Here is a 23885-nt window from a genome sequence, read left to right as displayed (position 1 = left end):
CCCGCCCAGCACTATCTTGTAGTTAATAGGAAGGGATTCCAGAAAGCGCGCAAGATCATCTAATAGTGGGGATTCCACAGTAATACCAATGGGGCGGGAGTACACATTCAGACCCAAACAAAAAAGACATTAATCAAAGCTTCATTTGAGTTTTTTGAGTTTAACTAATCGTGTATCTTCCGAGCAGGCAGAGCTCCGCTGCTTTTTGATTGGGTTCGTGCAATATAAGTACCCCATATATACATATAATGCCAAAAACGTGATAGCTTGCAAGGGATCTTAAGAAGGAGTAACACATACTATGGTGCGACTTCCCCAAGCTGATAAAAACAAACAACAAATATTTGTGCACATTTTGTGCCAAGATGTACGTTGTCCCTCTATATATGAGAAAAGTCTGCTATCATAGCATGAAAAGCACTAACCCATGAAGCATGTGCGAGCAGGGCGCGTGCACAGCAGCAATTGTGCCACAGCCCTTGTTCACTAAAAGATGCAGAATGAAGGTGTCAATAAATGCAGTTACCGCACAATTATTCCATCTGATTTTACTAGCCACACCGACCCATGGGGTGAAGGTCACTCCTGACACACGACATGCAACACATCTAACTGTACATCTATGCTATTCTTCTGGAACAGGTGAGTCCCTCGCTTCGGGCACACCAGGAGACCGGTTTTCTCCTTCAAACACCGAGAAAGACCTTTGGTCTGTGTCTGGTTCAGGTGCATGCACTAGTGATTGGACAGCAGCCTGGCCCTCAGCAATTAATGTCTGAGACGTTGGGGACTGGAGTAGATGGCCACAGGCTTCATTAGCACGACACTGGCTTTGCCAAGCCGTCTCCTGAGAGTTATTTTCAATACAGAGCAAGTACACGGGTAGTAACAAATGGCACATATCACAATCACATTAATAGCCAGATTTGAATTTAGCGCTTGATAACCAGCGTTCTGTCACTTTTAACCAATGTAATAAAAGTGTTACTGTCACTACATGTAATGGTACTCAGTTTAACAAACTTGGGGGATGGAAGGCGAGATGGACTCACTGTATGATCCAGCCAGTGTAACCATGGGACATGTAAATATCAAATGTATTGTCTGGCAGTACCAAGCATCCAAAATATGGCTGCTGGCACCATATAAAACCCTGCGAAACTGGACAGGCATATCTTCGTTTTAACAGGCAATCCACGGACATGCTTTCGGAAGGTATTCTCGCTCATCCCTTGAATGGCAGCCTGTGCTTGTTCTATATTTCATACGACCTTCTTCCCTGACCTGTTAAGCGTCCCCTTTGCAAAATGTAATAGCATCTCTTTCTTTTATCCCACACTCTCATCTAAATTAGCATAGTCTGTCCTTCCGTTGATAGAGTTCTGAAGTGAAAGATATTAAATGTAACTTCCACATGCGCGCCTGATAGGGTTGGTCTTGCCAGAGCAATGCCTTCTCCAGCCTCTTCATCCAAAGAGCTCTTAAAATTAATTTCTCCCATTTGTGGGCAAATAGCATTTCCTTTACAGAGACAAATTAGATTTTGCCCTTTCTTCTCTTTTTCAATTCAGAGGCAGTTTATGTACGAGTTAATTGGAGGTGCCTTTCACATTTGAAATGGCGCTGGTCTCCTCATGAGCCTGTGTCTTTTCAACCTTCTCCCACCTGCTCCTTCATTGTCTCGCGCTCTCTACCCGCGCGCTTTGTTGCTTAGCCAGGATCATGATTGCTGCCGTGCATTGATGATCATGAGGGCATCTTGATACCTTTTGAGGTCCTCTTCTTCTGCACGTGCTATGTCTGGCGCTGATCCAAATCACAGAAGTAAACTTACGGATCTGCCTTATATCTCAAACTTTCACTTACTCATACAGGTAATAATTGATCAAGTTTGGTGGCATTGTATTTATTTAAAGGCCCAGCACATAAAAGTTTTGCTCAAAAGTGTGCTGGGTAATGTGTGTATCAAACAAGTTATTGGATGTCTGGATACCCTGCAGGGTGATAGCACGTGATGCAAATACCAATAACATAACATAATAGAACGCCCATATGGTCCAAATTAATTTTCATATTATTATTTGGCATCTTGATTTTGCACACCAGTAGCTCGGTCTCTCCTTTTTAAAGAGGGAGAGCTGTATGTTCCCAACATCCATGCCCCTTGCTTAGCACTTCCACGTGGCTATTTCTTTAGGGAACTTTTTGAGAGGTTTAATGTCTACTGCAGGCCACTGTATTCTGTTACACTTGTTCAATGAGAGCAGCTTAAAAAATAAAGATCAGACTGTTGCTTGCATGGACACTACCCATAAACCTCTTTCTCATCAATTGCCAAAAATAACCCTGGGCGTAGTTCGCGAAGTAGCGCTACGCGTAGCTACGCACAGTGCACTTCGCAAGCTACGCGTAGCACTTCGCAAACTGCATAGTACCCTGTTCGCACTGTGCAAGATGCCGTTTTCAATGATTGCACAGTGCGGACAAGCATCCGGCACTGTGCAATCATTGAAAAATGCATCTTGCACAGTGCGAGCTCTAGTTTTCTGCCGCTCGAGTAGATTTTTACTCGAGCGGCAGCTTTCTCAACGCGGACTGGTAGTTTCTCATCGCGAGCGGTCGTGAGCATACGCAACCACTGCCAATGAGAAACCTAACCTCCCCGCGTTGAGAATCTCGCCAGGAGGTTTATTTTCCAAGCTTGCGATCGCCAACTTGATGTTGCTGATCGCGAACGAGGAAAAAGTCTCGCCGGGATGACATTTTGCTTGCTCGCGGTCGCCAACTTGACGTTGAGGACCGCGAGCAAGCAAAAAATGACCGCTGCACTACGCAACGCTACGCGCATTTCCACTGTGCTACGTGCAATTCGCATAGTGCGAAGTAGCGCAAACTTCGCAAACTACGTGAGCGTAGCGTAGTGCTTTGCCCAGGCTTAGCCAAAACCCCCTAAGATAAAAAAACGATCAGCTTCTTCTGGGTAAGATAACAATCACCTTGACAGGGGGGTGCCAGAGACATTTCCTGTATATGCACCAGTATGCTTGAGTGTGGATTTGTCACTACAGAATCGAGAGAAGCCAAGATTGAAAATGCTGAAAAATCTAGCACTTACGAGGGGTACTGTCAAGTGAGACTAGCATCTGGGCTTGGAGGCTGGAGGTACCCCAGAAGCAGGGCACAAGTCCTAAAAAAAGAAGTGGCGGGACTAACCAAGTAAGGCAATATGCAAGTGATATCATGGCGTCTGACTCTACACGTTGTAACCCACAATGTGTTATGCATCACATCCTGTACATTGATTTACACACATATGATTCACGTTCAATATATAATGTGCACGTGTGATGTAGAGCACCGTGACACTATGCACAGCAATGGCACTATAGTGCTACAAAATATATAAAACAAAATAGTAGTATTTAAATTGTAATTTGTGTAAATACTGGTACAGACCAACACATTTAACATTCTAACAGTTCATGCATATCTATTATGTACACGGACTGAACAAAGTCAAAAGCATGCCTCTCTTAAGTACCGGTGAAGTGATAACAAGCTGTGTGTTTTTGTTTTGTGAGGCTCCCCATAACTTAAGCCATCATACTCCAACAAAAGGAGGCCTGGCTGCCCTTTAACTTCGGCCTATATTATTGGTCCAACTGGAACTTGATAAGCCCCTCCCCCTGCTGTAGGTTGCTACTCAGAAGAAAGCGGACAACGTGCAGGCACTGCTGAATGTGTCACATTGTCTGAAAATGACACCCGGACAAGTTTACCATATTTCAGTGGGGCTAACCTCTTGGCAGGTTAGACGGCATCCACCCTGTGAAAAGAGTGGGTAGATGCCATCTTCCCCCGTTCATCCTTGACTTGTGCCATGCCTATAAGCATAATCGAAAAACTGAACGCAAAGGAGAAGCAAACGTATCTTCTGTGTCTTGTAATAGCCAGTGACCCAAATGTACTATGGAAACATCACTTTGGGCAAATTGCCTTTTCCCTGAAAGGTTTGTGGTTGATGTTTATCAGCTCAAGTGTTTGGAGAGATTGGGAACGTTCTACACATAAAATCAGTTCTGTCATAAGTGGTGGTTCACGTAATCCCGCTTAATTTTAGTTAAATGTGCTGAGAAAAACACACATCAAATCCGAATTCAGTATTAACTAAGAATATTACTTAAATATTTAACAAACTATTAAAAATTAAAGGTCATATGAGGGAGAAAATGAAGAAATACTTCTGCCCAAGGATAACTCTCCCCATGTCAAAAAGTGATCTGGTAGACTGAATAAACCACAGTGGAAAAGTAAAAGAGAAAGGAAAAGAGAAAATGGTGACGGACCCACAACAAAGAAGACCTGCAAAGAGTCTAAGAGTGAGTATTGGCCTGGAGAAGAATAAGGGGGTACAGAAGAAAAGAATGAGTGAAAGAGAGACATTCTCTACAAGAACGGCTGATCTACCAAGGATCATAGAGTGATGAGAGTAGAGAGAAGCAGGCAAATAGAGAGACTGGGGACATGCTCTAAACAGAAGAAAGCTCACAGTGGGAGCGAAAGCAGAGGATGGTGGGTAAGGGTGGATGAGTGAGACATTCAGGCAGGAATGACCTCCGCCGGCCATCGACAGGTGTCTCATACACTGCCTATTCAGGTCTTCTTTTCAGTGATGGAGTAGGATGCACAAAATCTTTGAACACATAAGTGTTGTAAACAACAGAATCTAATTTCTCTTCTATGGTGGTGTCCACTATTACGAGCTCGACACAGAACACGCTTAAATATAAAAAAAAGCCTTGATTGAAGCTATTATTTACTAAACACACTCCCAGTGAAGCTGAAATATTTTCAAGGTAAAGTTTATTTCATAAGGCTGGTACAAAGAGCCATTAATAATTCAGATTCGATTAATTATGTCTTCTATTAACTGTAATGAAAAACTACTGCTAAGGAGATTGCTATTAAGGTGAGTAAGCTTAGTAATGCTGTATTTCCAACTAATGGGACTTGTACAACGAAATACACAGCATGTTATTGTCCTCATAAACCTCATTTATTACCAACACTTGGAATACAAATTATATAAATGAAACACATTCGTTTTTTTCCGTTATCAGCTCGAGGCGTGTGTGCTTTCACAGCTATGGGTTATTGTTTCAGAAAGGCAAAAGGGCCTTTGAGCGGCAAGCATGTGTGTACAGAAGAATGGGTGGCCCACTTTGGGGAGGGAGAAAGGTCCTGGACATATTTTGGATGAATATGGGTAAGCCTGCATAGGCATATCCCTGGAGTAGAGCACGAGATGGCTATTCTAGTGTTCATCTGCCCCTTCAAAGGATGTGCAAATCGGATCCTTGCCAACCCACGGTCCTAAGAGAAGCCTGACTCAGACTAGCTTTACTTTTTAGAGATGCACTCTTTGGGTCAATAATCCTATCTTTGGCATCAGCAGGATAAGAGAGGTCTATTGAGCCAAGCCATTTTGCTTGGCCAGCAAACTCTAGCCATTCCTGCATGGGGTATCAAAGGATCAGAGATATTGATAATATTTATTAAGCACACAAATGCCCGAAGGTATCTTGACAATGAGATGTATCTGATAGAAAAGCACCCAAAGGTTCAAACAGGAGATGAGAAAAGCCAGGACTTGAGTAATGTTCTAAACAAGTAAGATTCTGTTGGTTCTTAAGCTCCCAATTGAATTTATTCCACAATTTACATGAGGAAAATATAAAACTCCTACCCCCTCAGGATGCTTTACAGCATCTTGGTATAGAGACTGGTTTCAGTGCAGCTGAGCGCATAGTTTTCCTTGGTATATGCAAAGTGAACTTTTTCCTCCACTATTCAGGGCCTATCCCATGAAGTGCTTTGTGTGTTGTGCTGAGAGCCTTAAAGGCCACACGTTTCTTAACTGGGAGCCAATGAGGCCCCACTAAGGCTTGAGAGACTGTTTGATATTAGGGTATGTTTTTGAGCAGGCGGGCTGCTGCGTTCTGCAGAAACTAACGTTTTTAAGAGAACTCTATTGTATGCCCTGATAGAGGGCATTATAATAGTCCAGCCTGGACAGTACCAATACAATCACCAATGATTTCTGCTTATCATATGGAATAAAGGGAAGCATTTTTCTCTGAGTTTTTAAGATGAAGAAACAGGTAGAGGTAATTTTATTTACATGATCTCTAAATGAAAGGTCACTCGCAGGTCAAAGATCACTCCCAGGTTCTTTACTTTTGAGACAGGAGTGGTAAGAGGGCCGAGAGACTGGGGCCACCAGGACAGGTTCCAAAATGAGAGGTCTCTTTCAAAAAGAAGGATTTCCGTTTTCTCCGTGTCCACATTCAAACTAGTACATTTCATCCATTTGACTTCCTGACCCATGCAACTGTTGAAGTGGGAGATTTCCTCCACATTGCTAGAAATGAACAAAATAATCTGAATGTCGTTCATGAATGAAATTGTTGAAAAACCAAAAGATTAATGTGCCTAACAGGGCCACATAAACATTAAAAAGTGTGGGGCTCAGTGATGACCCTTGCGGAACCCCGCTAGGAAGTGAAAAGGGTGGTGATCAAAATTCCCCAAGGGAGATCGACTGCTCTCTATTCACAAGGAAAGATTGGAGGAGATTTATTGCAGAGCTGTGTAACCATATATTGGTAAACGGTCTAACAGGACCACCTGACTAACAGTGTCGAAAGTTGTGGACTGACCTAAAAGAATGACTGCAGCCTTGCCCCCCATTGTCCATAATGGATCTTATCTTCTCTGAGGAAGCAACCGGTGCCGTTTCAATGCTTTGATTTGTGCTAAAGGTATGTGGGGCTTCATCAATAATTACATTTTTATACAAAACTTCCAAAAGGGTGGTATTAGGGTGTTTTTCTGGAATTTTCGCTGGCATTGGCAAAAGAGAGAATGTGCGATCATTATTTTTCTCTATGGGCTTAGGAGATTATTTTTTTAACATCTTTTTAACAGTGTTTTTTAATTTATTCAGTGTTTTCTATAGCACGAACAAGACCCAAGAAATTGAGTGTCAGAGCGCTTTACACCAACACCCCTTTACAATCAGAAGATATTCATTTCTTTACATATAAGCGTGAAAACGTGTTCAATAGTATGTTAACCAATGTCCAATCTGTCACAAATTGAAGAATAAGGAAATCATTCGGTAAAAGTAAAAAATGTTATACACATTCTTCTGAACAAAAATAGGTCCAATCCTGATATCATAACTGTCTACGATGGTTATAATATTGCTTCTATAAAACAGATATATATTGTTCGAGGTATATTGTTCAGAATAGTCTTATTGTAGCCTAGAATTAGTTATGGTAGAAAGTCCCCCATCAGAAAGGCCTTGGTCTCCTTTTTGAATCGTGGACCATACGTGATTCTCCTAATATTGGATGGTAGCGAATTCCAGATCCTTGGTGCAGCTCTCGTGAACGCTCTGTTGTATGATCTCTTCTAACGGAAGAATGCTGGTTTTAGCAAAAAATCTTTAGATCCTCTGGAGCCAGGTAATGTGGAGTTTTGTGGTGTATTGCCTTGCGAGTGATACATGCAATCTTGAATTTTATTCTTGGCTCGTACGGTAGCCAATTGAGCGCTTTCAGGTGTGGAGATATGTGGTAAAATTTTTTTGATCCCGTTAGAAGTCTGGCTGCTGTATTGAGACATGCTTTTATTGGGGCTGTAGAGATCTTAGGGAGCCCTGAGATGGTCGCGCATCCTTACTCCATTTTTGATATGACCAGTGCCTGGACTGCCATTTTGAGATCATCTGATTCAATGAACGGCTTGAAATTTTTTGAGGTAGCTCAGATGGAAACAAGCAAATTTGGCCATAGTGTTGATGTGGATTTGCATGTTTAGTTGTTTATCCAGACTGATTCCAAGAGATTTGGTAGAGTCTACTAGAATTGGGGAGCTGTTAAGCGCAGTGATCATCTTAGTCAACTCCTTAGTCTTGGTTGCATTTTTAGGCACGAACATTAAGAGGAATTCTGTTTTCTTTATGTTGAGCTTCAGATGGTTGTCACCTAGCGATTCAACAGTTCTAATTAATGCTTGGTTCATTATGACGATCTCTTCTGGTGATGTGAGGTTCATATACAGTTGGGTGTCGTCTGAATACATCTGGAAAGAGATGCTAGCCTGCTGTAATACATCTGTTAGTGGTTCAATGTACAGGGTGAATAGTGAAGGGGATAGAGATGATCCTTGTGGGACCCCAATCTGAATTGGGGATGGAAGGGAAAGCTCATTGTTCACTAGGCATCTTTGACATTCTGTTCTCTAGGAAGGAATAGAACCATTTCAAGACTGTTCCTGATAAGCCCATCCTATTTTTGAGACGGTCTAATAGTTTGGGATGGTTTACGGTGTCAAATGCGGATGATAAGTCAAGAAGGACCAAGAGACAGGTTTCATTACTGTCTAGAGCAAGCAGAGCTTCATCTACTATTTGTAGGATTGCTATTTCCATACTGTGTTCTGATCTGAACCCTGATTGGTAGTCATTCAGTAGTTTAAATTTGGTAATGTGTTGATTCAGTTGTTGTTGAGCAAATGTTTCTAGAACTTTGGCTAGTAAGGGGATCGTTGCCACCGGACTATAGTTGTTTGGATCCGAAGGGATCTCCGTAGGTTTTTTTAAAAGAGGGATGACCTGTCCTGTTTTTAGACAATTCGGGAAAGATCCTTGGGCTAGCGATTCATTAATTATCTTGGTCCAGTAGGGGATGACCTTGAGGTTGAATGAGAACCAGCATTTACCAAGATGAGGGTCATTGTAGTGGTTATTGGGTTTCAGGGATAGTAAGGTTTTGGTAATGTCATATTGATCGCATAGTTTGAAATCTGACCAGTGAGCATTGTTTTTGGGTGTTGCTTGTGCAGGTGTGTCTGTATTCTCCCATTGGATATTCCTTATATTCAAGGCTTTGTCAGCCGTATTCTTGAGTTCTATCTCCAGTGAGCTGGCTTTGTTGGTAAAGAAAGTTGAGAAGTCTTCACAGTTCAAATCCGATTTAGCCATTAGTACTGAGGATTTGGCTAATTTGTTCGATTGATCTTTCAGTAGATCGAAGAGTTTTCTTGGCCTGTTTTATGCGTTATCAAGCTCATTTCTAAAAAATTCTTTTTTTGATTTAAGTACGCTTTTATTGTAGGTTTTTCTGGACTTTTTAAATTGTTTTAGGTGGAGGGATGATGTATTTTGTCTCCAAATCCGTTCCGTAAGTCTGAGTTTTCGTCTCATTCAGTGCATTATAGAACCATGGGTTATTATGCTTGACTTGAATTCTTTTCAATTTAAGAGGGGCTATATTGTTCAATATTTTTGAAATCGTATGATTGTAGTGATTTGTCAGCTCGCTGACATCCGTTAGTTCAGAGGGGGTGGAAGTTCATTCTTGCATTGTAAAGCTAAAGTATCAGGGTTTAGACCTTTTGTGTCTATAACCCAATGCTTGGGTTTGACTGTTTGTGTGCTTGATGTATTATTAGTGGATGGAACTTGGAACGTGATGATGTGGTGATCAGACCAGTCACAAGGGACGATTGAGACACAGTGGACCATGTTTACTTAGGATATGATCCAATATAAAGTAGCCTCTTTGGAGTGGGTTGGCAGGGTACAGGCTTGCAGTAGTGCGTGGTCGGTGAGGAATTCTTTAAGAATATTGTTTTGATTATCATTGCTGTCGTTCCAGTGAAGTTTGAGGTCTCCTAGGAAAATATCGTTGGCATGAGGTTCTGAGTTTGCTGTAATAATTTCCATTAGTTGGTCTATGAACATCAAGTTTTTACCTAGGGGGTGGTAGAATGCGTGAAATCTGTACAGTTGGTTGTCTGTAAATCAGTACAGAGAGCCCCAAGTATTCACATGATGCCATGGGATCTGCGATAACTTTGGAGATAGTCAAGTCTGTTTTGTAGATACAGGCTACACCTCCACCAGTTTTGTTTAACTCCTTCGCTGCTAGGCCTTCCCCCCCCCCCCCGTGCTAAGCCTTTTTTTTGGCTATTTGGAGTAGTTCAAACTTAGGCCCCTGTAACTTTTTGACCACATAAGGTATCCACACCAAATTTGCGTCCTTTTTTTCCAACATCATGGGGATTCTAAAGGTTCCCAGGGTTTGTGGAGTCCCCTGGAGGGGACCCAGAAATTAGCCAAAATACAGGTAATTTTTATTTTGGGGGGGAAATGGGAAAAAAGGGCTACAGATGAAAGTGTCTGTTTTTTTCTCTGCAACTGGTATCAACAAAGGGGTTGTGGTGCTGAAATCACCATTTTCCCAGCTTTGAGGGAAAAGCAGACTTTTGTCAGAAAACCAACATTTTTACAAAGTTTTGGCATTTTTCTGGGACATAGCCTATTTTTTGTGCTTTCAACCTCCTTCCAGTTAATGGTAGAAATGGGTATGAAAGCAATAATGGATCCTGGAAAGCTATACATTTTGGAAAAGTAGACAAAATTCTGTATTCCGCAAGGGGTCATTTGTGTAGATCCTTCAAGGTTTCTTCATAGAAACTAACAGTCAAATATAGGAAAAATTGGAAATTAGTTGAAAAAAACAGCCATTTGTGCCAACATTTTCACCTGTAACTTCTTCTAAGTGTGACAGCTGTTTGAATGCAATATACTATTACATCTGCTAGACCTTTCTGGTTGTAAGGATATATAGGACTTGTAGGTTCACCAGGAACCCGACGAACCCAAAGCCAATAACTGAGCAGCGTCTTGCAATGGTTTTTCATTATGTTCCGGGTATATAGAAATTAATTTGGGAAAATATACACATGGAAAAAATCGGTATGAAAGACACCTATGTATTTCTGAAATTGCAACAAAATATAGAGTTTAGAAACAGTAGATATTTGCACATTTCCAAAATTGTGAGTACCCATACTAGCATGAGACTTATAGGTCATTTTTCAAAATGACTTCTTTTTTACACATCGTCTTTCATTTGGAAGGCAGAAATGCATCGAAAGTCCATAGGTAAAACAGTTGCTCTACAATTCTGTGTTACCCTAAGTCTCCCGATACAAATGGTACCTCACTTGTGTGGGTAGGACTAGTGCTCGTGACAGGAAACAGACCAAAACGCAATGTGGACACACCACATTTTCACAGTGAAAACTGACCCTTTTTTTGCAAAGTGCCTAGCTGTAGATTTTGAACCCTAGCTCTGCCAGCACCTAGGCAAACCTAACAAACCTATACATTTTTGAAAACTACACGCCCAGAGGAATCCAGGATGGGGTGACTTGACTGGCTCTCACCAGGTTCTGTTACCCAGATTCCCTTGCAAACCTCAACATTTGTCAAAAAAACACATTTTCCTCACATTTCTGTGGTGGAAAGTTCTGGAATCTGCGTGGATCCACAAAATTCCACCGACCCCGTGTTCCCCAAAGTATTCAGAGAAAAATGTTACCTCACTTGTGTGGGTAGGCCTAAAACGCAACGTGGACACACCACATTTTCACAGTGAAAACTGACCCTTTTTTTGCAAAGTGCCTAGCTGTAGATTTTGAAAACTAGCTCTGCTGGCACCTAGGCAAACCTAGCAAACCTGTACATTTTTTAAAATCCAAACACCCGGGGGATTCCAGGGAGGTATGGCCTGTGTGGATCCCCCAACATTTTCGTACCCAGAATCCCCTGCAAACCTCAAATTTAGATGAAAAAATCAATTTTTCCACACATTTTTCGATGGGAAAGTTGTGGCATCACCGGGCTGACACAAATTTCCTACCACCAAGCGTTACCCCAGGTCTCCTGATAAAAATGATGCCTCGCTCATGTGGAAAGCCCAAGTTCCCGCAACAGGCAAGGGCCCAAAACGTATTGAGACGACATCAAAATTGCTTATCACAAAACGACCTGGTTTTGCAAGGGGGGTCACCTGGGTTTTTGGCCCTGTGCTCGGTGGCCAGCTAGGGAAACCTACCAAAACCACACATTTCCGAACACTAGATACCTGGGGAATTCCAGAGAGGTATGGGTTGCGTGGATCCTCCAAAGTTTTCTTACCCAGAATCCCCTGCAAACCTCAAATTTAGCTAAAAAATCACTTTTTCCACACAATTTTGTGCGGGAAAGTTGTGGCATCACTGGGCTGACACAAATTTCCTACCACCCAGCATTCTCCCAGGTCTCAGGATAAAAATGGTGCATCACTTGTGTGGGAGGCCCAAGTTCCCCCGCGACAGGCAAGGGCCCAAAACGTATTGAGGAGACATCAAAATTGCTTATCACAAAACAACCTGGTTTTGCAAGGGGGTCACCTGGGTTTTTGGCCGGCCCCGTGCTCGGCGGCCAGCTAAGGAAACCTACCAAACCCACACATAGTTTTCAGAAATGTGCGGGTTTGGTAGGTTTCGCTAGGGCCCAAAATCCACAGGTAGGCACATCCTGAAGAAGATTCAGTGCCTAGTGGGCTTTCTGCCACCCTGGGGAGGGGGGAAATCGAGAGATATTGCCCCGATATGCCCCCAAGGGGGGCAGAAAGACAGTGACTATTATTTTGGGGGGGGCGTTGGGGCATTGGGATGCCCATTCTGGGAAGCCCCCACCCCGACTAATAGAAAAGCCAGCATAATCACTGGCGCCTAGTGGATTTTCTGTCCCCCCCTGGGGGGCAGATCAGGAGCTACTGCCTCCATCTGCCTCCTGGGGGTGGCAGAAAGGCTGTGACATCTTTTTTGGGTGGGTAGGGGCATTGGCATGCCCATTCTGGGCAACCTCCACCCCGAACTTTGGAAATAAAAAAATCCCAAGTGGCTAGTGGGCTTTCTGTCCCACCCCGGGGGGGCAGATAAGGGGCTATTGCCCCATCTGCCTCCCGGGGGGGCAGAAAGACTATCATTTTTTTGGGGGGGTGGGGGCCTTGACATGCCCATTCTGGGCAACCCGCACCCCTACCTATATAAGTAAAACAAATCCCTGGCGCTTAGTAGGCTTTCGGCCCCCCCTGGGCTGGAGCCCCCATCTGCCCCCCCAGAGGGGGCAGAAAGACTGAATAATGCCAAAAATATGGGGGGAGCAAAGGCCCTTGCACAAGGGGCTGCTCATCCCTCCCTGGTGCCTAGTGGGTGAATCCCTGCTTTATCACCAAGGGCGGGGGGATTCTCCCCTTTCCAACAATACCCCTCCCATCTGTTTCACTGAAACAATGAAACTGAAACTAAGTTTCAGTTTCATTTTCATTGCAATGACGACAGAGCGCCAAGCGTGCGATCGGCATTGCAATAAAAATGCTAATTGGCCTTGGGAGGTTGGGGAAGCTCTTCCCCAACCTCCCGTGGCCAATAAAAAAAAAGGGAAATCCCTCTGCTGTCTGCAGCAGAGGGATTTCGTGCCCCTGTCTCCTCATGACGGAATGGTTCCTTCATGAGCACAGGAGCACCAGTGCTCATGACGGAACCATTCCGTCATGAGCACCGGAGGGTTTAACCTCTCTAGCCTTATGATGTTATAGTTTGGTGGAACAAGTAGGTCTAGGCATGGGGAGGATGATTCGGATAGCCGTGATTCCGTTAAGATGGAAATGCCAATGTGGATTCAGGATTAGGTCGACATCGGAAATATTGAAACTTTTTTCCATTCCCTCGGAAACTTGCCTGATATAATGATATTATTTATTAGAGAAGTAAGGGAGGCTTCAACTGTCTCTGCTACCGCTTGTAGAATTCTTGGAGGGCAGGAGTCTGATAGAACTCCAGATTTAGTTATGGATAATAAGCTCAAACAACCCTTCATTAGTACAAAGAGAGAACTCATGGAGCTCTTGTTTGCTTGATCCTAGTACTTTTTTCCTGTGACATTAGTTTTAGTATGGTGTCTCAAGTCATTCACCGTAGACTGCAACCTTATCCCTAACAAAGTTGGCTAGATTGTCGCACAGTGACTTACTAGATGTCACTGTATTAATACAACTAAAGCTAGAGAGTGAGTTGATAGTTTTACAAAGTTCTCTTAAAGAGCTTTTGGTTTGATAGATCTTCGCAGTGAGATACTGAGTTTTCTCAAAATCTATTGACTTTTTGTAATCTCGAATCATTTGTTTATATTTCGTTTTATTGGTTACATTATTGTTTCTCCTCCATTTCTTTTCTTGCCTGTGGCATTTCTGTCTAAAATCCGTTAGCTCCTGGGAAAACCAGGGCGCTATTGGCCTGTATATATGACTTGTGTTGGATCTTGGCAGAGTCAACAATGCTACTGCTGAATTAATCCAATTAGTAAACTTAGCCGTATCAATATTTGAGTCAATGGACAGAGTAGGTTGGGTAGCAGACAGGATATCCATGAGTTCTGGTATATTAATTCTATGTCACTGTGTCAGTGGTGGAGGCTTTTGTCAAAAACATTTCTGATGGCACTGAAGGACATTCCGGTGAACAGAGCTTTGCTTCCCTTTAGCCATTAACCACATACACTGCTCTAGCCTCAATCACATCCCATCCACTTACACCGAGCACTAAGTCACATTGCCAAGCTGGCCACATTGGGCACACATCTATCTATTTGCTGGGCACTAATACACAAACCACATTGAGCAGAAAAGAAACATTGCAATACAATTCTAGACTTATGGACTTTGGGGATTCATTCATTTTTTTATTTAAAAGGTAAAGACTTTGCCCCAAACTGACTGAGGCAACTGTCAAATTCTCTGCTTGTGACCGGTACAAAGGTGAGGGTAAAAAACACACGGGTTACCTGGTTCACCAAACAGGAACCAATGATAAGTTACAATAACACAAAAACAGTAGTCCACTTGGACGTATTCAAACTACTGAGAAGTTCATGGATGTATGACTCATCCAAAATAAACAAACCAATATTTTTATGCTAGCACATATATTAAAGTAGAATAATGAGATATTTATTGAATTAACAACATCAGAGTGATCACATGGTGCACCAATCATGAGAAGGTGATGTGGATATACCAGTGAACAAATGATCCATGAGAACAAATTATTACAAAAAAACAGGGTTAATGAGGCTATATGTGTGTGAGTCAATGGTATTTTGACCTGTTGCGTAAGTTAAATGTCATCACCAGGACTAAAATTAATTTTAGGGCACTGATGTCAATGGGCCAGCTGGTCCCAGGAAGGTCAAACTTTAAGTAGGGCATGTTGTGAGAAAAGTGTTAAGGTAGACAGGAAGAGGTCCTTACAAAAATATGAATTGGTCCTCATGGAGGCATTGATGCAGAATTCTATGTGTGCATCACTGAGGAATGAATTGAAGGCAAAATAGGCTTGGGGGAAAGATGACTATCCTGCGCCTCAAAAGGGTCAAGCTGAAGTCCAGCTCAGCAGTTTGAATCAGCAAAAAGAATTACATACTGCTGATGCCCAGAAGCAGCTGTTGTCTCCTGGGGAATGTACATTTCCAGGAAAAATACTATTGTCTCTAGTTTGAGCTGATTGGTTGTCACATGTTGTAGCATCGCGCTACAAAGAACCACGGACACTTCTGGTGGTTTAACAGGAGCTTTATTCATCAGCCTCTTATCTCTGCCTTGTCCCTACACTAACTGCCTCTTCCTATCGTGACTCCTCCTCTTCCCCTCACTCTACTCGCTCCGCCCCCCCAACTACTAGACTGCTGACTTCATTACATCTCCCCTTTTCTTGATAAAACAAACAAACAAACAGTGCTTCAGTCTATCTCTACAACGAGTCTCTTTGGTGGCTGGATATCGCGACGCGGCCGCAACGACGTGTTCCCAGTGGACACGCTCGGCACGGACTCACTCTGCTGACCTCTGCCCCCTGTATCACTAGGATCAGGTTCTTCAGGTGCGGGAGTGTCAGTCGGGTCCACCCCAGGTCCTTTTATGTCTCGCGGACACCTCTTGAAGTGGGATATGTTCCTGGTGATTCTGCATTGTCCACATTCCGCCGTCAGCATCGTGCCCTTCTGCTGGGTAATTAATAATGGCTCGTCACAGAATCGGGAATCAGTCTTTCTCTGCTGCTCCTGTCTAACGAGGACATGATCCCCTTCGTGCAAGGATGGAGACCTCACCCTCCTTTTGGCATCGGCATGCGATTTCAGTCTGTCCTTGTTATGCTTGTCAGTCACAGCTATTTCCTGGTGCATGTACTTTTGTGATACCGTTTGCAAAGCACCTTCCTCTGTCGGGAAACGATTTCTCGCTGGCCGCCCTAGCATTAGGGTTGCAGGGCATTGTCCGGTTGTTGAGTGGGGAGTTGTCCTGTAGGCTCTGAGAACTTCATTCAGAGCTGCTTGCAGTTCTCTCCTCCCAGCAGTGGCTTGCTGAAATGTCTTTTTGAGCGTGGCCATAAATCTCCCAATGGTGCCATTCGCTTGTGGCCAGAGTGGTGTAACTTTTCTGCGCTCAAAGTCCATGTGTTTCGTGAAAGCACTGAATTCGTGTCCATTGAATGGGGGCCCATTGTCTGTTTTGACTTTCTTGGGGACACCCCATGTTGCAAATATCTCATCTAGCACCTTGAGAGTGCAGGAGGCGCTTGTAGACGATATTATTTGTGCGATGGGAAATCGTGAATATACGTCAATTATGGCAACCACATATTTTCCAGACTGCAGCGGTCCATAGAAGTCCATGGCAACTTCTTGCCACACTCCACTGGGTAGGGTGGTCATCCTGGGTAGGGTGGTCATTTGTAATGGTGCCGGTGGATTGCTTTTGCTGGTCAACTGACAGAGATGCTCCTCAGCAATCGATGGTTTGGATTCTGACAATGGTAGAGGGTGGCAGGGCATGTAGTCAGCCGGGTTCTCCGCCTTCCCCGGTTTGGGAAGTAATTTGGGAAACTTGCTGACACAGTTCTTATTGTTGTTGAATGTGAATAAGACTTCCACCAGATGAAGACGCTCCGCAGTGGGGAGGCTAAGTAGGCAGTCGGCGTCAGGCCCCTTGATGACATGTATGACCGCCGGTACAGTGATGTCGTCATGGGTGAGAGTTGTATGGAATTTACCCAGACAGGGGAGCGGTTTTTTGGACATCCACGTAAAGACACGGACTGGTGCAAAAGTTAGTGGGGGTTTCGGGACCATTTTCTCGTGTTCCGTAACTGAAATATAGTTCAGCGAGGCTCCGCTATCCCATATAAATTTGGTGTCATGATTCCCCACTCTAATATCTAGACGTGGATACTTTTTTAGTTGATCAGGGTCCGCAATCAGGTTCAAGTGTTCCACAGTGTAGGTCGAGTCTTTGGAGGAAGATGATCTCGAGTCCCGAGATGGGGATCTGCGTCCCCAACAAGACCTGCGTGATTCCCGGCTGGAATGTGATGAACCTGGGGACCACCTGGGCTCTCCTTGAACAGCTCTAATGTGATGTTTTCTTGTGTCAGAGCGGGACGATCTCGTTGTCCCACCTCGCCTTTCTTTGTGATAGTCCCCACACATGGCTTCGAAGTGATTGGATCGCCCACATTTCCTGCATCGCTGACCCATGGCCGGACAAGTGTCTGTATGGGGATAGTCATAGCCACACCGATAACATCGGCCAGTCCTTTCCGGCTTGTGGTCCCTTGGCCCTGTTTCTCTTCTCCTGTACTCCGGGCGTCGTTGGTGAGACGACGGTCTCTGTCTCCATTTATTCTCCCGCGAATACTTCCTTCTGCTATGAGGTCGGTCTTGAACACGGTGCGCTTGCTCATGACTGACGTTGTGGCCTGTTTCAATGGTGACAGCGTGTTCCTCCGCTTGGTCATATATGCGGGTCATTTCTTCAATCTCTTCTAATTCGCGGGGTTTCCTCAGTAGCCGTCTCCTGAGTGTTTCTGAATGGCAACCGGTTATGATTTGCGATTTGATGGCAGCGTCAGGCGAGAAGGTTTCAAACTCGCAGTATCTCGACAGCTGTCGTAACCGGGTGATGAATGCACTCATTGCTTCCTCCTTCCCTTGGCGGGCCTGGTGGAATGCATGGCGCTCATAATCTACGTTTCTTTTATGAAGGAACTTTTTGTTCAGTGCCTCACGCACTTTGTCATACATCCCTGTTTCAGCAGGCGCAAGATCCTTGATGATTTTGCTTATTTCCCGGCCTGCCAGGTTGCGGAGGGCGATTAACTTCTCTTTGTCTTCCGTCACCTTGGATCCCTCAATATAATCTTCGAAGTCTTCTAACCATTCTTGCCACTTGGGGCCCATACTCCCTCCTGTGGTCACGGTCAGAGGTTCCGGAGCTCGCAGGTGTGATCCTCCTGCAACAAGGAGCTTCCGCTGTGGTGAGGTCGCCATTGTGTCGTTGTCTTCTTTCCACTCCTTCGTTGGTGCTTGTTTCTTTATGTGTTCTCGCCAATGCTTGTTTATTTGCTCTCGTCAATGCTTGTTTATTTGCACTTGACAATGCTTGTTTGTTTGCACTCGACAATGCTTGTTTATTTCTTCTTGCCAATGCTTGTTTGTTTGCACATATCAATGCTTGTTTACTTGTACTTGACAATGCTTGTTTTACGTCCCTTCGCCACTGCTTGTTTATTTGCACTTGACAAGGCTTGCTTATTTGCTGGGTGCCTGACTTCAAAATGGCCGCTCTGCAACACTCAAGGGGACTGTCTCGAAAGCTGCCTGACTCCAAGATGGCCGCCGTCCCTGCACACACACGAGGCTCTCTCTCCTGGCTCATTCAGTCCTTTCCATGCTGGACTCACCGGCGGGCAGCTTCAAGGGTGGCACTCTTCAGGCTCTGCTTATTTTCGACGGCGACAGCTATCAGGTGAGGTCAGGGTGGGCTCCCGCCTTATTCTGCAGCTTCCCGCTTTTCCCTCGCGACAGCGTGCCAAAGCTCACCCATCGGGCGTGAGATCAGCCGGCATCGACGGGCTTTCAGCTCACATTTCAACGCGCTCAGCGGCGCTCGCTGGCAGGCTTTCGGAGACAGCGTCTCCGACGTAGAGGCACTCCTCTCTTCGCTCTGGGGGCACAAGGCAGGGTCGGGGTGGGCTCCCAACTTCTGTACTCACTGGTGGCATTCAAATCTCACGCATCCAGCGTGAATCGTGCTTCGGAGCGAGCGGTCACTTCAGGCAGGTCCACACCTGTTCCTGTGGCTGCTCCCGGCTCTTCAACAATCTCTGGGGCTCCTTGGACAGTGGGGTTTGCTCATCCCACCCTCGTCGCCAGTTGTAACATCGCGCTACAAAGAACCACGGACACTTCTGGTGGTTTAACAGGAGCTTTATTCATCAGCCTCTTATCTCTGCCTTGTCCCTACACTAACTGCCTCTTCCTATCGTGACTCCTCCTCTTCCCCTCACTCTACTCGCTCCGCCCCCCCAACTACTAGACTGCTGACTTCATTACACATGTGGCAACCTGAAGTTCACTGCCATATGTTAACGCAAAGAGACTGCTGGGTTTTCAAAATTCAGAAGTTCATCCTATGTGATATTTTGATCATCCTTAACGTTCCTGACTTTTACCAAGAAATTAAATGTTTAATTACAACCGTACATATGGGTGAGCCAAGTAAAAGTATAACCATCCTTGAATACACCTTCACCAATTAATTGGCATCTCTGGTATCCTCATTTTAATTGATATTAGAAATAAAAGTATCAAGGCAGCAGGGGTTTATGCACGTGCTGTGAAAAAAATGCACAAAACTTGGTGCATCGTCTGGCCAGTCATAATATGCATAGACCAATTGGAGACTCTACATTGTTGGTACTCTAGTGAGAAAATGAGCAACTACAAAAAGTGGCAAAAAATGACTGTATACAACAAGAAAGAAAGACACAAACATGCTGGATGTCCTATCCGCCATATTACAAGCACCTCATAGCCCATAGCACTAGGAGTCGGGTAGGCAGGATTTGACGGAGCTTCCTATCCGCCAAAGTCTAAAACAGGCCCCGCCCCCACGTCCTTAAATACAGTCTCATGCTTCTCAACACTTACATGTAACCAGCACTTACCTTCAGCTTTTCACTAGTATAAGAGATGCACAGTGTGTAGTTCGACCAGGTACGATTGCTGTCTGGATGTCGGAACCAATTCCCTGTTTCATCACAGTATTTTAGAGCCTTTTCTGTAATAATAAAACAACTGACTTTATTACAAGCACACTGGACAAAACATAAATCAGGCAATACTTTTACCCCCCAAATACAGAAATCTACAAAAGTAATGTATGATTAAGCATTTTCTGCTTATCAAAAAGGAGATTAGTAACATAGAAATTAATTTAGACAAACGCAGTCCAATGTTTATATTTTCTTTCTGACACAATGTCATTCTGTAATTACGCACAAATGCAGACAAGGGTGGTCTATTCTTTCTGAGTTCTATTGTTAGAAAAATACTTCAAGCTCCAAAAAGTGTGATGTGAAAGTTATTTTTTAGGTTTTATTTATTTGACATTGTAGGCATTGGCATAGAAAGGAAATAATATGTTATTATTTGCAATAAAAACAAGCATTTGCAATGCAATCGGTCTCGCCTTTGGGACCTTATAAGTATTTAGCCATGCAGCACATTATCGCACATCATTGCAACGTAGCCTCGCTATGGAATGTGTGGCAGTGATCATGGGTCTGGCAGTAGTTTTGGCAACAGACAAGTGAATGTGTTATTTGAGCTCTCTGGAGTGGGTTGAAGGCAAACACATTAAATTATTGATACATTTTAATTACATTTGTAAAAAAGTGGAGCCTACAAAGAAGTCTGTGTAAGTTTGTGAAAATTGAAATGCATGGCCTTGTTATTATTTGCTGTTATCACCATCTTTTGAGGCTTTTGTTGTGGAGGGAACTCTGTTCTCACACTTGCAAACGTTTATTCATAGTTTAAACTAACAGTAGTAAACTAAATACTAGTTACCCAAAAGAATGAAAACATAGAAGCACATCTGACACTTGGCAAGAACGTTGCATTTTGCCAACAGTTGCTTCTGAACTCTGGAAATTGACCAACTTAAGGTAGAAAAGCAGCCAATCGGAGGCCGGCAACAGCAGTGTACACACAAGAGTACCAGTGTGCTGAGCATGCATTACGACAGCGTGCACTTGGAAAAGGAAACCTGTGGCGCGTGCTCCAAAGGTGGCTTTGTTGTTGTCGAGGCAGCGCATCACAGTGCACATCGACACACAAAACCTCCATGACTTTTTAAGGCTTCAGTAGGACAAACGGACTAGGTACATGTCCAAATAATCGCAAATATCAGCACTGTTGTCAGTGTTTGGGTCTCCCAGTTGAGGAATATTGCAGGTAGGAGGCCTGAAATGGGTCCTCAGGGGTCTTTACCCATCAAGTGGATTCAGAGCAGGTAGCTGAGAAGGAACCAGCAGTACCAGATGTGACAGTGAAGCTCGCGCTGATCTGTAGGTTCTGTGAATGGTTGATGGGACACTGGGAGCTAAACTAAGGGGACCGGAAGTGAAGTCACTTTAGCCTGCAGTTTCACACTGAGTGAAAACAGGAAGAAATTTCAGTTGAGGCCTGAGGGAAGCAAAAGCCTGTTTATCTCCAAAGAAAGATGGGATTGCTGCCATTCTGAAGTCCAATACTTTCCGTAGTTTTGCTTAGATTGGAGTGGAATAGTAAATGTAGCTTCTCTGAAGTCCAACATTTTTCCTTGAGTTGCTTAAATTAGAGTGGGAATAGTAAACCAAACTTCTCTGAAATCCAGCCCTTTCTGTACTGTTCCTTAGATTGGAGTGGGAATAGTTAATCTAACTCATCTGAGGTCCAATAATTTCCCTGATTTTGTTTACATTGGAGTGGGAATATTAAATGTAAACCCTTTCAAGTGTAACAGTTTTTCTACTTTTATTTTAATTTGAGTTATTTTTTATGTTTCTTTTAATTACTGTTATATATTTTTAATTACTTATCTTTTTATGTTTATTATTATTTAAAAACATCTGGTTTTATTTGAAAAGTATATTTTCATATTATTTTTATTTATTTACCTAATTGTGTTATATGTTTTTATAAATGGTTTTTAAAATGATTATTATTAATATTATTCATGTACCTACATATTATCGCCCTACTCAAAATAAGTGCAGTTCACCCTAAACCGCTATAAAAAATATATAGACATTTCAAAATAAATATCTCCACTGTCACCACTTAAGTAAAGTAGCAACAGATAGTGAACAACAATGAAACCTAATACTTACCTATAAGTAAAACCCTAACCCAGAACGTAGCAAAACACATACCACAGATTACAGCAAAACTGTGATAAAAACTACATGGCTACCTTTTACCTTTGGGAAATACAGCCATTAGCCAATCAAGTATTCACTTCTCAGCCTCATGTACAGTGGTATACCGCAAACTTACCAAGGTATAACAATGGCACAATATATGAGTGAATTTTTTTTTAAAGTTATGAGTTTAACAAAACTTACACTATTTACAGATACTACCAAAAATAAACATTTACACATCATAATGAAAAATACTGCCACGTGACTGCTCAGCTCCGGCAGTTCTTAAAAGCAGGTGCCAAAACGGGTCCCTATTGGGCTCTACATTTATACCTTCAAATGAGCAGAATGCACATCGAGTACCAATACATTTTGAACATCAATTTCGGCTCGTATGTGTGGATCTGAGGCTAACCACCTCATTAGGTCTCGCCTAGGCAGCGCTTGCTCTGTCTCGTTGAGACATGCAGTATACACTATAGCGTGGAAGCTTAGTGGAAGCTCCGCCCACTCTCCGCCCATCATTTCCATTGGCTTGTGTCCTAAATGCTGCCTTCTGATTGGTTGTAGGCTTGTTAGTCCCTCGTTATGAGGACATGTCTTCATTTGTTGCCTTCCACAGCTACTGGCTCCTTTACTGCACAGACTACTTTCTTCCCATGCCCCTCCCCCTATTGCATTGCCAATGCTTTTTTTTATTTCTCTTCCCACCCCATCTGAGATCTCAGTTTATTTATTTATGATTAATACAGCCCACGCCGAGACTCGAACCCTGTTCTCCAGCTCCAAAGTCGGCAGCGTTATATGTTGAGCCACCTCCTCCCCTTCGATTCTGTGCACCGTTTGTTTCAGTTGGTTTCAGATGCTAAATTTGTCAGTGTTTGTTTTAATTTTATCTGTCTCGCCCCTCCACATGTGTTGTGTTTGTCAGTGTTTGTTTTAATTTTATCTGTCTCGCCCCTCCACATGTGTTGTGTTTTTTTTGTCTCTCCCCACCCCCCTGTCGCTGTTTATTTATTTATGATTAGGTGATACAGCCCACGCTAAGGCTCGAACCCTGCTCTCCAGCTCCAAAGTCTGTTGCTTTATATGTCAAGCCATCTCCTCGCTTCAAGAAAAGCCCCTTAAAGGGGTTTATCTTTGTTTCCCTCACTGAGTCACCCTCCCACCATGCACCCATCCTTAACCCCTTCCTCCCTCTCACTTTCCCTGTGCTCTGCACTGATTTTGGAACAGGGAAATTCCTTCCTGCTTGGATTTAACTTTAAAGTCGGCCTGCTCCTGCAAGCACATAAACGCTCCCGCAGCGCTTTAGAGAAAGAAAGGGTGAGGATGATACAGGACGAAATGTGCCATACTTCAGCCGCACTTTAGCTTGAAAGATTGCGGTCACGACTTTCTTGTGTTCTACATGCTGTCGCTCTCTCACCTCCCTTTTTTTTTTAAACTCTCAACTTTATTAAAACATTTTTTTTTTTTTAAAGGCTTAAAATAGCCAAACCGTCACTACAGTAGTGGGCTCCTGTTTGAAAAAATACTTTCTTATCATGAGCTCCAACATGTAGCACAGCGCTGAGTTATTAGCTGTGTTTCCTGTAGTTTACCATGGAAACATGACCCAAACAAATATGGCAGCACCTTCAGCATGGTGACGTAGGAAAAACAAGCCATGTCTC

General features: G+C 43.6%; 1 protein-coding gene across 2 annotated transcripts in view; it reads right to left on the bottom strand.

The window, feature by feature from the left end:
• The window catches only part of LOC146789297 (calcitonin gene-related peptide type 1 receptor-like), a 2166593-nt gene that overhangs the window by 844431 nt on the left and 1298277 nt on the right, over positions 1–23885 (bottom strand). For both annotated transcript variants that reach the window (XM_085630942.1, XM_085630944.1), the window contains exon 7: positions 19969–20081. In XM_085630942.1, the coding sequence (XP_085487068.1) occupies positions 19969–20081 (113 nt within the window). The remainder of the gene's footprint in view (positions 1–19968; positions 20082–23885) is intronic.

This window comes from Triturus cristatus, chromosome 10, assembly GCF_964204655.1.
Source record: "Triturus cristatus chromosome 10, aTriCri1.1, whole genome shotgun sequence".
Taxonomy (NCBI): domain Eukaryota; kingdom Metazoa; phylum Chordata; class Amphibia; order Caudata; family Salamandridae; genus Triturus; species Triturus cristatus.
This window is presented reverse-complemented; position numbering and strand designations above follow the sequence as displayed.